Source organism: Lynx rufus, unplaced genomic scaffold (genome assembly GCF_022079265.1).
Source record: "Lynx rufus isolate CCGP_SWC_20201006 ecotype Redwood Valley unplaced genomic scaffold, mLynRuf1.p SCAF_17, whole genome shotgun sequence".
NCBI classification, from domain to species: Eukaryota; Metazoa; Chordata; class Mammalia; order Carnivora; family Felidae; genus Lynx; species Lynx rufus.
The window spans coordinates 3167311-3182500 of NW_025814831.1; the positions used below are offsets into that span (position 1 = coordinate 3167311).

Below are 15190 nucleotides of genomic sequence, written 5' to 3' on the forward strand. Positions count from 1 at the left end.
ACAAGCTCGTGCAAAGGACAAACGAGAAGTTCCAGCGTCCCCTCGGTCGGGCTGCTGTGGGCGGGGACCGGGGCAGGGCCTCGTAACGCACTCTTTTTGGCAGCCCTGAAGTCCCCGGAAAGGCTGGCCCTTTGCTAGCTGCCCACGCCCTTCGAGGACACTTTGCCTTGGCCGTGTTGTCCCAGCAAACCACTCTGGGAACACCTCACACTGGGCCCCAGGATGAATTCCAGAAAATGGAATTGCGGATCAGAGGGTCGTCCCAGAAGGCTCTGGCCCGAAGGGTCTGCAGAAGTGGCCTTAGGCCAAGCCTTGCCTCCCCTGCAGGGGCACATTCTCCACTTCGGGGAGGCGGCGGGCGGTCCCCTCCCGGAACCGGGGCACAATGAGAGCTGCATGAACCGGGCTCACATTGGGGGTGCTGAGGACCAGGTGAGCAGCCTGAGCAGGCACACTGGGGGAAGGGCAGCGGGAACACAGGGGCAAAAAAAAAAAAAGGGAAGCGGCAGCCCTGTTCTGTCTCAGCAGGGCTGATTCAGAGCCAGTTCCTCTGTAGAGAGGGCGTGGGGCGGAGGGGTGGACAGCAGGGGATATGGAATGCCTTCCTCTAGCACTCAGCTCCCAGCACCCTGGGCTCATTCTGATAGAGCCCCTCAAGCCCACCTTGGGCTTCGTCTGGGCCCTACTAAATCGAGTGACTGTAGGCCACACCCCAGCCTGACAAAATGGGAGTGGCCAGGCCCCTGCAGGGCCAGCCTGTCCGTGGGGCACTCTGAATTCTCCTTTTTCTGGGGCCAGGACTGCCAGGGTGCCTGTGGCCCTTGCCATGGGCCCCTCAGAGAGTCCAGGGTAGAAATCAGGTGCCTAACCTCAGCTCCCCCCACCATGCCTCTGCCCTGGCTGGGTCTGGGTCTGGGAACCTCTCAGGGGTAAGAAGGTAAGGGGACTTAGGTGGCCACCTAAGTGGGTTATTGTTCCTTTTCGGCCAGCACTCTGGCCACCAGCTGCCCACGTGGCTCATTATGGCCTTGCTGCTTCTTCCCCTTAACATGGAGACAAGCCAGCCCCATCTACAGCTTGACAACCTCTGTTCCAGGTCACTCTGCTTCACTCTCTTGGTGATGCACCTGCCTGAACCACCCCCTAATTGCTCCACTGGGAGATTTCAACTTTCCACTTCTGGGGGTTCCTCTTCCCCAGCCTCTCAGCTGTGATATGGAGCTGAGGTTGGGTGCCTACTAAGAGCCTAAATTGGGACTTAGTGACTCGGCAGTGGTTTCCTGTGGGCCCAACTTCCCACTTGCCTCTCTGTCTGTGACTGGTTGGCTAGCTTCTCCAGTGCCCCCTCCTCTAGGTAGCCTACCCAGAGTTGCCCATCTGCTCCATCTGAGGCTGCCCCAGCCCTGAGCGGCATCCTTAGCACTGCTCCCCCAAGCCCCAGCTGATTACTCAGGTCAGGTGGACACTTTGCCCAGGGCAGAGTTTGTATCTTGGGACTCCCCTACCAAGAACTGGTTCTAAAGAATCCCAGGTAAGTATCATTATATTAAACCTTCTCCACAATCCTGTCAGGGTGGGGACCACTTTATGGAAACTCAGGCTAGGTAATTGCCTGAGGTCACAGCCACTGGGGGATTGGGATTTAAAGCCAGTAAACCTAACTTGAGAGAACCAATGGCAGATTTGAAGAAAGGTGGGAACAGGCAGGAAAAAGACCCTGGAGACAAGGGTCACAGGCACCCTGTCAGGAAGAGAGAAGCTGAAGATGTCCACGGGGTGGGGGTGGGGGGGGGAGGGGGAAGGCTGCACCTGGACCAGGTGCCCTGACATCCCCCTTTCTCTGAGTAGCCCAGGCTCTTACCCCATGGTGCTCAGTGACCCCAAAGCAGCCCCTACCCCTCTCCTGACTGCAACCAACTTCCCCTTTGGGTTCTTCAGGGCTCAGGGACGGGGCACCAGGAGCAAGCAATGCCCATCCTGTCTTTTAAGCACAGGCTCTGAGAATGACCTCTGGCTCCTTGCCTGTCTCTCCCACTTGGCCTACCCCCCCTGCATGCCCGGCGCTACACCCCACTGGGCAGGCTGAGTTTGTGGATGAAAAGCTGGGGACTCCATTGAAGCTCCCCTCCCCCTCTAGGGCTGGCTGGTTAATGTGCAACCAGGTGTGATTTCTGAGGAACCTGGACCATAAACTCGTTGGGTGATGTCACCCAGCTTCTTGCCCAGACGCTGCCAAACCGGCTCCTTGGGCCCTGGGGAAAATGGAGGGTCCCCAGACAAGAGCCAGGTCACTGGGGCAATGTTATTCTTGGTGAGGTGGAGGCTGGCACCGTCCAGGCCTCCCCACCCCTTGCTCCTCTGCTCTGGGACCACACAGGCTCCCAAGCAGCCCCTGGTAGGGAGCCATCCCCTGACATTTGGGTCTAAAGGCCTTGAAGGCCCCCTGCCCTTCCCCCATCGCAGCTGTTGACCACCCATGCTGTCAATCTAGTGCAGCCTGGGCTTGGCCAGCCCTGGGCGGGGGTGGGGGGTGCGGGGGGGGTGGGGTGGTCCCCAAGATGGGTCCCAGGTTAAGTTAGCTCAGGGCCAGGCACTCCAGGACCAGTGAGGGGTTGCGGACCTCTGACCTGTCTCTTCTGTCACCCATATTCTGATCTGCCTTTGCTTATCTGCGAAAGGTTAAAACACCCCTCTCAGAGGCTGAGGATTTCTGGAGCAGTATCACAGGGCCTGACCTTGAGCAAGGCAACCCCAAACCTCTGGACCTCACCTCTCCAGCTTGGACCTTGCTTTTGGGGGGAGAGGGGATAGGACCCTTCCCTCCTCCCACCCAGCAGGTCAGGCCCTTGGTGGCCTGAGGGTGGCGTGGGGGACGGGTTGAGAAGCTGCAGAGGCTGAAGACAAAGAGGAAGCCCTGAGTGCCCCTCACCCCATGTCTGAAAGCCAAGTCTGCCTTCAGGTTTCCAGAAACAGAAACTTGAGCCCATCAGGCTTTTGGGGGTGGGGAGGTGGAAAAGGCAACTGCAGATTATTTCTAAAATGGGAGGAAGGGGCTTCAAGGGGCACAGGGGGCAGGAATTCCAGGCTTAAGGGACACCTGCTGTCTGGGCAGTCCTGCCCATTTGCCTCTTTACCTTGGTTTGTTTTATGTGTCTAAGAAAATGTTGACTGGGAACAGGTCAAAGCACGCCAAGGTGAGCGAGGGAAGAGACACAAGTCCCGTGCGTGGTAACCGCAGGGACAGCCTAGCGACACTCCACACCCTCTGGTGCGCACACAGGCGGAGGTGAAGGGGCTTGCTCATCCTGTGCCTCTTTGCTCCAGTGCCGGTTCCTCAGAGGTACCAAATCCCCTGGAGCTCCTTGCTCCGCCTCTGCCCTGCCCCCAGCCCCCGCAGCAGCACCCGTCTCCTCCCGGATGGCGACGTGATTTCATTCACGTGGCTGGTCACTCATGGCCAGCCTTCCAGCAGCAGTGTGATGTTCACCTTGCTGTCCCCCAGAGCTCACTGTGTGGTCCTGGAGGCGTTTTGTTACATACACACAGAGAAGGGTGTCCCCTCCTTTCTTGCCTTATTCACAAGACGATGCATGGCGTGCATTAACACACAAGCTCCAATTGACTCTTCTTTTTCTCTTTTCATTTTATCGCATGGAGGAATTGCACGACTACAAGTTAAAAGCAGACCCCAAATGGTTACATTATACAAGCTGTGGGGTTTTTAAACTTGTGGCAAGGGACAGAAGGGAAATTCTACTCGTTGCAAGGAAATCCTCACTTAAGCTTAATCAAAAGCACTTAAAACCCGTGAAACTGGGGCGCCTGGCTGGCTCAGTCAGTGGAGCACGCGGCTCTTGATCTCAGGATCGTGAGTTCAAGCCTCAAGTTGGGGGAAGAGATTACTTAAAAAAAAAAAAAAAAAAAAAGGAGATGATAATAATAAAAAGAAAACCAAGTGGGTAACTTCAACGAGGGCTCCTTCGCCACTCCAGTCTCCACGAGGAATTGGCGTATGTTCTTGCACTGGTCACCCTGCAGCTGAGTTACTTCTCCATATTCTGGGTGCTCAATTACATCACCATTGCAGGGGAATTTCTTAAACACCTTATTAGTTCCTTTTTGTTGTGATCATCAATGACCCCTTGGATAGTAGTAAGGGTCTCCCAGCCATTTCTCTGTTGGCTTCATATGTGGACAAGATCGTCACTCTTACGTCGGCAAAGGGTTTGGAAGAGGGGATGTTCTAGACAGTGGACGTGGGATAGGATCTCTTTTCCGCCATGAGGGTGGCCTGCAGAAGGCTCTCATGGGACAAGGCAGATGGATCTTCAAGAGGTGAGGGGGCCGAGTGGGAGGCTGCTGAGTCCTTGCTGGCGGCTCAGTGACTAAGGGTCTAACTCACTTTTATTTTATTTTATTTTTTTTTTATTTTTTTATTTTTTAAATTTTTTTTTCCACGTTTATTTATTTTTGGGACAGAGAGAGACAGAGCATGAACGGGGGAGGGGCAGAGAGAGAGGGAGACACAGAATCAGAAGCAGGCTCCAGGCTCTGAGCCATCAGCCCAGAGCCCGACGCGGGGCTCGAACTCACGGACCGTGAGATCGTGACCTGGCTGAAGTCGGACGCTTAACCGACTGCGCCACCCAGGCGCCCCTACTTTTATTTTTTTTTAATTTTTTTTTAGTTTATTTATTTTTAACAGGGACAGAGAGCGAGCCTGAGCTGGGGAGGGGCAGAGAGAGAGAGAGAGGGAGACACAGACTCTGAAGCAGGCTCCAGGCTCCAAGCTATCAGCACAGAGCCCGATGTGGGGCTCGAACTCACAAACCGTGAGTGAGATCATGACCTGGGCCGAAGTCGGATGCCCAACCGACTGAGCCACCCAGGCGCCCCCTAACTCACTTTTAAAAATAGCTGTGTTAATACTCTACACTGGGGATGTGCCTTCCTACCCCTGGCCAGTCCCCAAGTGATGGGCATTGAGTTCATTTGTGTGTTTTCCCCACTGCACGTCTCTACCTGCAGGGATGAGACCGTCCTTTCTAAAGGCTGGATTCCTAGAAGTGGGATTGCTGGGTCATGGAGTACAAACGTTTTTAATTTTAATAGATACTGCCAAATTACTTTTCAGAAAGGATGTAGCAGTTCACAGTTGCAGGCCGCGTGTGACCGTCTGTCTCTCCACATTCCAACCCATGGCCGACACTGGCTGGTGTGTCTTTCACATTTTTGCCATCTGGGTGTTTTGGGGGCAGTGGAAGTCCTTGTTTTAATTTGCACGATCCTCATTTCTAGCGACTCGTTGTTTTTTAAATCTCACATATGCTTATTGTTTGTGTTTCCTCCCATCTTTGCTGAGAGTCTCTGGGGGACTACCTTTGGGGGTGGGGTGGGGAGATGAACTTGTCCCCTGTGGAAAGGGCCCAGGGCTGGGGTCTGGAGGCTCTGAGACCCCGCACTCCCCAGCGGCCTCCCAGGGCCACATTGTTCTCTCACCTACCAGGAAAGGCTGGCCCCGGGGGTCTCTGGCTTGGGTCCCCTGGCGCCGGGGGACTTGCCCAAGGTCAAGGCACCACGGGTGCCACCCCACTGGGCCGCAGCCAGATTGCACCTCCCTCGAGCTTAGCTCTGCACCAAGATCGCCCGGGAGATGCCTGCGGGCACCTTGAGGAAGGTCGGCAGCTCCGGGCCAGCTCGGATGGGGCGGGGGTGGGGTGGGTGGGTGGAAGGGTTAGTACCTGCTGCGGGAGCCTGGGCCGGTCACGCCTGGACCCTCGTCGAGATCCGGGGACTGGCGGGGCTAGGGAGGGCAGGAGCAGGGCTGCAGATGAGCCCGAGCGTCTTCAAGTGCCCAGTGGCTCTTCTGCCTCAGTTTCCCGCCCGGAGGCAGCGCGGGGAGAACTACAGAATATCCAAGGGCCTGAGGCTTCAGCCGCGGGGTCTTGGGCAGGCGCCGGGTCGGATAGGCGGGCTGCGCGGGGTCCCAGCAAAGGGATAACAGGGGTGGGCGGCCGGGTTGGGGGGGTTGTCGGGGGCTGCGGGTGGCGGACAAAGCGACGGCACCACCCCGCAGCGCGGACCAATGGAATGAATGGGCTATAAATAGCGGCCAATGGGCGGCCCGCGTCGCGCCCCTTAAGAGCCGCGGGAGCGCGGAGCCACCGCTGTTCGCCTGCGCCGCGCCCAGAGCTGCCGACCGACCGAGCGCCCCTGCCCCGCCCGGCTGCCCGGTGAGTGGGCCCGAGGGCTGGGGGGAGGGGGGGCGGCCGCCTGGGCGCCGGGGTGGGGGCGCTGCGCACGGAAGGAGCTCGTGGGCAGCAAAGTCGTGCACGCCGGGGTCCGCCGCCCGGAGCGCGCGCGCCGGCTGGGCCTGGGGTCCTGGCGGTGCGGGAGTCTCCCCCGCGCGCGCGCTTTGGACCCCTCTGACCTTGGCCGCGCGCCCCAGGGTGACCAGGAGCAGGGGCAACGAGGCCCTGAATGGTCCGCAGGTCCCTGGGGGGCCGGTGCGCCGGGTCCCCGCTGACCCTCGAGTCTCCCCGCAGCCTTCCGCTCGCCGCCGCCATGCCCTTCTCCAATGGCCACAACGCGCTGAAGCTGCGCTTCCCGGCCGAGGACGAGTTCCCCGACCTCAGCGGCCACAACAACCACATGGCCAAGGTGCTGACCCCCGAGCTGTACGCGGAGCTGCGCGCCAAGTGTACGCCGAGCGGCTTCACACTGGACGACGTCATCCAGACCGGCGTGGATAACCCGGGTACGCGCACCTCGGTCCCGGGGTCAGGGTACCGGGTCGCCTTATCTGCAAGACACTCCCCTGGGGCTCGGGCCCAGCGCCTCCCCTAGAACCCCTCCCAGGCTAGGGTTCCCGCGGCGCCCCCTTCCCGCGAATAACCTCAGGGTCCTGAGGGGCTCGGTCAGGCCTGGCAGTGACGCCACTGTCCCCATTCCGCGCTCCCCCCAGGTCACCCCTATATCATGACCGTGGGCTGCGTGGCAGGCGATGAGGAATCCTATGACGTGTTCAAGGAGCTCTTTGACCCCATCATCGAGGACCGGCACGGAGGCTACAAGCCCAGCGACGAGCACAAGACCGACCTCAATCCCGACAACCTGCAGGTACGAGGTGGCCCCGAGGTGGCCCCGGGTGGCGGGGCGGGCTGGGGAGGGGTCCCCCAGCGCTCACCGCCGCTCTGCCCCCAGGGCGGCGACGACCTGGACCCTAACTACGTGCTGAGCTCGCGGGTGCGCACGGGTCGCAGCATCCGCGGCTTCTGCCTCCCCCCGCACTGCAGCCGCGGGGAGCGCCGAGCCATCGAGAAGCTCGCTGTGGAAGGTAGGGGTCGCACCTCTGTCCCCGTGCGGCTTGTTAACCAGTCACCCCAGTCACCTGAGCCGCCGCTGCCGCGCTCTTATCTGTGCGCCGGGTCCGGTTTCCCGGGGGGGGACGGCGGCCTGGGGCCCTGCGAGGGCCGGCCCGGCCGGGGCTCCCACAAAGCTGGGCGGGGGTGAGCACAGGGGCTCCCGTGTGTCCTTCTGAGCGCGCCCCTCCGCAGCTCTGGCGAGCCTGGACGGCGACCTGGCCGGCAGGTACTACGCGCTCAAGAGCATGACCGAGGCAGAGCAGCAGCAGCTCATCGACGACCACTTCCTCTTCGACAAGCCCGTGTCGCCCCTGCTGCTGGCCTCCGGCATGGCCCGCGACTGGCCGGATGCCCGTGGCATCTGGTGCGTGCCCAACTCCTCTCGCGGGTCCCCCCACCCCCCCCACTCCCACTCCCCTTCCCCTCCTCCCCTTGGCCCTCCCCACACCAAGGCCAGGCTGAGGAGGAAGGAAGAGGGAGGAGCCCTGCTCCTAGGACAGGTTTGGTGCTTCCCAGGCCTCCTCGCAGGTGACCTTGACCACACAGGTGCATCAAGGGACGCCAGCTGGTAGAGGCTGAGGCCTTGTGGGATCTTGGAGGTGGGCATTGGGTCGCTTTGACTGCTCTCCTCCACCCTCCTCTTGGGAGCCGGAGCTTCTGGTTTTCTCACCCCTTTCCCCGCAGGGACGCTGCCAGGTGCTGGGTGACGCAGACACTTCCTAGTGGGAGTGGGGGTGAGGGTGGGGAAGGCTTACAGCTCCTGCCTCCACTGTGTGCGTAGGGAGGCTTCTGCGCCCAGATACAGCGGTCCTCTTGCCCCTTACCTCCTAGGTGGGGCCCTCGTCCCTCCCCCACACCCAGGCCACGCGGCACATGACTGGCTAGAGGCTAGGGCACAGCTCCGGGCTTTCTGGACTCTCTCTGAGGTGTCCTGGCTTCCCTGCCTACCTCCAGAGTGTGGTCCTGGCAGAAGCCCAAGCTTCTGGGTACAGCCGGATGGAACACCTCAGGGACTTGGCAAGTTCCTGGGGTCTGGGGACCCCCTAGAGCTTTTTTTTGGATGTGCTCTGAGACCTCCAAGGAGGAGGCTTGACCGTGCCCCTCCCCCAGGCACAATGACAATAAGACCTTCCTGGTGTGGATCAACGAGGAAGACCACCTTCGGGTCATCTCCATGCAGAAGGGGGGCAACATGAAGGAGGTGTTCACTCGATTCTGCAATGGCCTCACCCAGGTCAGGCCTGACCACCCCCAAACCGGGCTGGCACGAGTGGGGTCTGGGGCCAGGGAGGGCGCAGGGCCAAGCCCCAGAGCTCAGGCCAGGATGTGGGCGTCCCATCAGTCCCCCTGGGAGCCCTGGTCTCCGTTACCTCAGGGTCCTGCCAGGGGACTCCTGGGTCCGAGGGTGTCCCCCACCCGGTGCCTTGGAGGTGCCCCTCAGCCAGGCCAGCCCTGTCTCACCTTCTCCACCTCCAGATTGAAACGCTCTTCAAGTCTAAGAACTACGAATTCATGTGGAACCCTCACCTGGGCTACATCCTGACCTGCCCGTCCAATCTGGGCACAGGGCTGCGGGCAGGTGTGCACATCAAGCTGCCCCACCTGGGCAAGCATGAGAAGTTCCCGGAGGTGCTCAAGCGGCTGCGGCTTCAGAAACGAGGCACAGGTGAATGGGGCGGGTGGTCTTCTCCCCCTGGGGCAGCCCCCCGCCGCAGTCCTGCTGACCTGGCTGTCTCCCCAGGTGGTGTGGACACAGCTGCCGTGGGTGGGGTCTTCGACGTCTCCAACGCAGACCGCCTGGGCTTCTCGGAGGTGGAGCTGGTACAGATGGTGGTGGACGGCGTGAAGCTGCTCATCGAGATGGAGCAGCGGCTGGAGCAGGGCCAGGCCATCGATGACCTCGTGCCTGCCCAGAAGTGAAACCCTGGCCCGCACCTGCCGCCACCACCACCAGCCCCGCTGCTTCCTAACTTATTGCCCGGGCAGTGCCCACCACGCACCCTGATGTCCGCCGCCTGGCGGCTGAGCCCTTAGCCTCGCTGTAGAGACTTCCGTCGCCCTTGGTAGAGTTTATTTTTGTGATGGCTAAGATGTTGCTGATGCTGGAATAAACTAGGGTTTCGGCCTGCCACGAGTCTCCGAGTAGTGGCTCCCCTTTCCCGAGGCTGTTCTGGGACCCAGGAGCCAGGATCTGAGGGCCTCAATCCTGGGTCTACCCTTTCTGCTTCACTTTCCTTAAGAAGGGACAAAGTCAGGAGGCAGTCGCTGTGCCATCCGGTCTACTTGGCTCCCCTGCAGCCCTGGGATGGGCTGGCGGGGGGAGGGGCCAGGAGGGGGAGGAGCTCCAGGGTGACAGAGCCCCAGCCAGCCGGAGCATCGAAGGGCATTTGGGCCCTGGGAGGTGGAGCCTGGCACTTTTGCTCAACCCCATCCCGCAGTGTGGGAGGAGGTGTGGATGCCGTGAGGGGAGGGTGGGTCTTGCCCCCCTAATCTAGTTCCTTTTCCAGTCAGGGTCTCTGCCACCTCTCCTCCCCACCTACAAGAGCCCCTAAATAATCCCTCTCCTCAGCTTCCCTTCCTCACAGCCTCAGGCAGGGCAGACAGTACCCCCTTCTTGCTGCCCCCAGGCCCAGCCCTTCAGTCCCTTTCAGAAAGCCCTGGGGCCCCTTTGGAGCCCCCTCCTCCTTGCAGCCCCCTCTCCAGGACCCTCAGGTGCTCCACCCCTTGGCCTCCCATGGCGGGTCCGGGAGGGTGGGCTGGGGTCTCGCTTTCCCAGCCACTCTACAGCTGCCACAGTTCCCGACTGATCTCACACCATGGTGGGCTGGGGCCGTAGAGGTGGAACCTGTGAGCCAGCCAAGGGCAGGGCTTGTCCCCCAGCTCCACAGCTCTGTGGACAGTCCGTGCTGCCACCTGCCGGCCAGGGCACCTCTGTCCTGGTCTCCCACCCCCACCCCCATCAGAATCTGGGGTGCCCCAACTCCTCACGCTTTGGGTCAGCAGGCCCTAATCCCCACCAAGGTTACCCTGCAACTAGGAAGAGAACAGGGCACGGCCTTTGTGCCCACTGTGTCCTGGGCTGGGCAGTCTTTCCTGCCCCAGGGGCGGGGGCAGCTGGCCAACCCAGACCCTGGGGCCCAGGACAAGCAGGCTGGGTGGACAGCAGTGGAGTAGAAGCAGTTCCATCTGCCTTAGTGGCCAGGCTTGAGCTGAGGGGCCCACCCAGGCCATGCGCTGGCAGGGGAGGGTTTCCAGGAGCCTGTGCTGGGGGAAGAGACACAGGCACGGAAGCCAGGTGAGTGAAAGCTGGGGTGGGATGGGCAGAGTAGGGGGCAGGCCTCCTGGGGCACAAGGTTGGCAGGGAGAGGATCTCTGAACCCACCCTTTATTTAGATCAGGGGCTGGCACTTGGTTCCCTCCTCGGCTGACCGGTGTGGGGCACACATCAGGTAGGGCTCACCTCTTCTCACCTTCAGTGTCCTCCTCTGGTCAGTGGGCACTGGGCCGGGGCAGACAGTACACTGTAGACTGTGGAGTCTGGTAATTTGGGAGAAAGGGCTGTGAGGAGCACAGGAAGAACGTCCTCTGGAAAGGCCTCAGGCTGCGTGTGCCCATGCTGGGGGGCCCTTGTCCAGAAGGCCCTCCTGCTTGCACAGGCTCAGGGATGGGCCACTGTCCCCACTCCACCCTGAGGTGCGTACAGGCACCTGGGGGCCTAGTCAGGCAGGCACGTGGCTTCCTGATCGTCTCCACACTGTCTGGACCGTTAAGAGTGGGGCAGTCCCTTAACTATCAGTGGTTCTGTAAGACAAGCTGCAACCTCCAATCACCTCTCAACAGGACACCCAGGGAGGCCCCAGACTTCTTCCAGGCAGTAAAAGCTGCTCCCGGGAGCCCCAAGGGCCCCTACCGTTCTCCCCTGTGCTGCGGCACACAGTGCTGGGCCCTCTCAGGGGGCTGGGCAAGCAGGCGAGCCGCTCCCCACGGCCCTCTGGGAGGAGCCTCGCCACAGGCCCAGAGCTACACGTGCTTCTATGGGCCACTTGTTTTTCTACCTGTAATATTCTCTTCGCTCACTTTTATTCTCATTTATTTTATCCTGCTCTATTGAACACACTTTTTAGCTGAGTCCATTCTTTTTGGGACAAGGCAGGGCTTTCTATGCTCTCCCCTCAGTGGGGGTACCTCTGCTTCCCAGTCCATGGGCCAGACTCCCTACAACCTCCTCCCTTTCCTCTGCATTCATAAGACTCTTACACAGGGTGAATTTAACTTTCCTCGAAGTCACAGTCAACATGGGGAGTCTAAGAAACACCCTACCACAGAACACAGACGAACGCACTTTTATTCATTCACTGTCTTGGATGGACCACACCCATCAGCAGCACTAGAAGCATCCGTTCCTGCACCTTGGCCATGGCCCAGCTAGGACATGACCCCATGGCAGGGTTTCTCAATGGCACCCACTCACGTCAGGCAGGATGACTCCGGGCAGGGGCTTCCCCTGAGCACTGCAGCTCAGCCTCCAACCTCTAGATGCCAGCAGTTGTTATCCACCCACCCTGTAACAACAGAAATTATCGGCAGACGTGGCCAAAAGTCCCCTGAGGGCCAAAATCCACGCCTGTCTCTTTGAATAGGGTTTACCCTTTTTTTTCCCTTTTTTTAAAGTAAGCTCGGGGCTTCTGGGTGGCTCAGTCGGTTAAGCGTCCGACTTCAGCTCAGGTCACGATCTCACGGTCCGTGGGTTCGAGCCCCGCGTCGGGCTCTGTGCTGATGGCTCAGAGCCTGGAGCCTGCTTTGGATTCTGTGTCTCCCTCTCTCTGTCCCTCCCCCACTCATGCTCTGTCTCTGTCTCAAAAATAAATAAACGTTAAAAAAAAAAGTTAAAATGGGGTGCCTGGGTGGCTCAGTTGGTTAAGCATCCGACTTTGGCTGAGGTCATGATCTCATGGCCCGTGAGTTAGAGCCCCGCGTCGGGCTCTGTGCTGACAGCTCAGAGCCTGGAGCCTGCTTCGGATTCTGTGTCTCCCTCTCTCTCTGACGCTCCATCTCTCTCTGTCTCAAAAATAAACATTAAAAAATAAAAATAAAAAAAAAATAAAGTAAGCTCTATGCCCAATGTGAGGCTCAAACTCACAACCCCAAGAACAAGAGTCACATGCTCTACAGACTGAGCCAGCCAGGTGCCCCATGCTCCAACTGCCTCTCTGAGAACCACTGCCCTACAGAAATAATGAAAAAGTACAATCACTCCAGAACAGGGAGGAACTGATGGGTCAGGACTGCCAACAAGAAAGGCTGGTTAAAAATCCAGGCCACCTCCCTCAATGAGGCACCATGCAGGCATCCCAACAGCATGAAGAACTCAGTGAGATGGCAGCATGCTTAAAAAAATGGAAGTAAAAGCAAGTTATAAAACAGCTTGTACTGTGGATCCCAGAGCATGTATGGAAAAATCCCAAAGAACAGTAGTTAACTGTGGGTGGTGGGGTAACAGGTGATTTCCTTCTTTATACTTTGTTTTCCAAATTTTCTACAGTGAACATGTATTACTTATATAAGCTGAAACAAATTCTTTTTTTAAGTGGTGTTTAAAAAGATGCTCTAATGTGTCACAGTTCGTGGGAGCCCACTGAGGCAGGACTTCATTGTCACCACCCCTCATTTAGTCTGTGTGAACGGATCACTGCCCCTCCGCCCCCAGCGTGGGGCGGGGAGGGAACCGGATGCTAGGAGAGGAGGGAAGACTGGCTCAGGGTCACCAGTTTGAGACCACCCGGTTGGAAGTGCTGGGCTCTTTTCACTGCTCTTTAACTTTTCAGAACATCCAGACCTCCAGCGTGCAGCCCCTGCTGCTCTTAGCAGTCGCTGCATAGGCGGCAGTTGCCTGGAAGGTGCCTCATCCTGCATTTCTATTTGGAGCTGCCTGATGCCTACAGTAAGGCCTCCCGAAGCACCCTTGGGGCTGCACCCTGCACCCACACAGAGTCTGAACTAATTTCCTTTTCTATAGGTGACAAAAGGAAGCAATTTTTGATTGGCAAGAGTTGTCTTTCTGGCTGAGAGGTTTCCATGGAGCAGGGGTGGGGCGGGGGGAGCAATTCAGTTTGGAGCTGTGAATTTTACATGTGGATTGGATGACAAAAACCTTGGTTCCCAAGTCTGGCTAGAGCCTTTTTGTTTTGTTTTGTTTTTTAACGTTTATTTATTTTTGAGAGAGAGAGACAGAGTGAGAGCAGGGAAGGGGCAGACAGAGAGGGAGACAGAATCAGAAGCAGGCTCCAGGCTCTGAGCTGTCAGCACAGAGCCCAACGTGGGGCTCGAACTCACAAACCGCGAGATCATGACCCGAGCCGAAGTCTGACGCTTAACCAACTGAGGGTGCCCCAAGGCTACAGACTTTCTGTAGGGATCCGTGCACAGCGTTTGGACTCTTCCCTGCTCCCACCCCCCCCCCCCGGCCAAACCTGTCTTTGTGGAGCTCGTTCTGCTTTACTGAAGACACAGAGAAGCAAAGACCATGTTCCCGGTTTTAGAAGTCCTGACTTTCATATCCTTCTCCGAGTTGGGGCTTGTAAAATCTAACGCTCAACTTAATTAAACAATGACCCTTAAGACCCAGAAGAGCTAGAAGTATTTGTAGCTCTTCCCACTGCTGATGAATCTGTGTGGAATTGGCCGCTTGTCCCCTAGCAGCCATTTTTCCCTTCCGCTTTGGTAACAAAACCCTGGTTTTGAGGCTGGCGTGCGGCCGTCGGGCTAGAGAAGCACATTCTCAAGATGCCCCGGAGGCAGCTGTAACCAAGGGCATGGAATGCTCCAGCAGCCATCCCGGGACGGGAGACAAGCGCCACCTGAGCCCGGCAAACGGAACGCCCGCATGTGCGTGACCCGGTGTACACACGTGAGGCGGCCAGCACCGCTCCTCGGTGGCAGTGGGGGCTGCGGTGGGACGCTGTTCCGCCGCTCACGAACCCTACTGCGAGGTGGGGCCTGGCTTGGTGCTTGCTGCCGTGGCAGGGCTTACAGGTCAATCTGTCCCAAACCGTCCCTGGAACTAGATCCAGTGGCTCCAGAAACACAGGCCGGCTCTGCCCGCATCCACCCCCCACGCTGATGTGCGTGCACACTGCAGATGGCACGCGTGAGACCAGGGACACACAGCAGAGGTGCCAACCCCTCCAGACCTGGTCTAGCCCGGAGCCCCCTGCTGCACGCCTGTTTCCCGGTTTTGGTCCCACCTCCCCACCTGCCCTAACCCTCCTTTCCAGAACGACCTCAGTCCCCTCTATCGTTCTCCTCAGGCTTCACCCTTTAGGCATGCCCCCTGGCCCCGTCACATACTTGCTTCACCGAGAGTGTCCTCTCTGAGAACACGGACTGTGGGGTCAGGCTTTGGGTCTCCCCCCACCCCCACCCCAAACGGACTGCTCCCATTACTGGTGAAGGTGGTCTGTGTTAACATGCCTGGGCTACTCTGGAAAAATACAACCTAGCAACAAAAGACAACTTCCGTTAAATTTTCACTGAAGTGAAAAGTCTAGTTTTGTCTATACTTTTGACCCATCAACTGACCAACATGTCACTACTTGCAAGAACTGATAAAGATGACGCGCCATCACCCGCACTTGACACTGGCGGCTCTGCTCGACGGGACCCACGTGTGCTGGCGCCCGCTGCAGCCGAAGCCACAGCAGTGGTGCCAGGCTGGGAAAGGAGAGGCTCTGGGCACAGGGAGGCCACAGGCCAGGCCTCCTCCTCCTCCCCAGAGACCAGAAAGGAGGGTCAAGGTGTTTATTGCTTTCCTCTATTCCAGGACTTTC

General features: G+C 58.7%; 1 protein-coding gene across 5 annotated transcripts; it reads left to right on the plus strand.

Annotated features, from left to right (window-relative positions):
* The first annotated feature begins 37 nt into the window (after window positions 1-37).
* On the plus strand, window positions 38-9493 carry CKB (creatine kinase B). Of its 5 annotated transcripts, none has more exons than XM_047080025.1 (7): window positions 38-1531; window positions 6546-6757; window positions 6965-7336; window positions 7557-7728; window positions 8475-8598; window positions 8841-9030; window positions 9106-9493. In XM_047080025.1, the coding sequence occupies exons 2-7, from the start codon at window positions 6565-6567 to the stop codon at window positions 9282-9284; spliced, it is 1230 nt and encodes a 409-aa protein (XP_046935981.1). In that variant the 5' UTR covers window positions 38-1531; window positions 6546-6564; the 3' UTR covers window positions 9285-9493. The 5 variants fall into 5 exon arrangements, with proteins under 5 accessions (XP_046935981.1, XP_046935983.1, XP_046935982.1 ...); XM_047080027.1 differs by having other exon boundaries at window positions 38-432; XM_047080026.1 differs by lacking the exon at window positions 38-1531 and adding an exon at window positions 5764-6233.
* Window positions 9494-15190: the final 5697 nt, after the last annotated feature.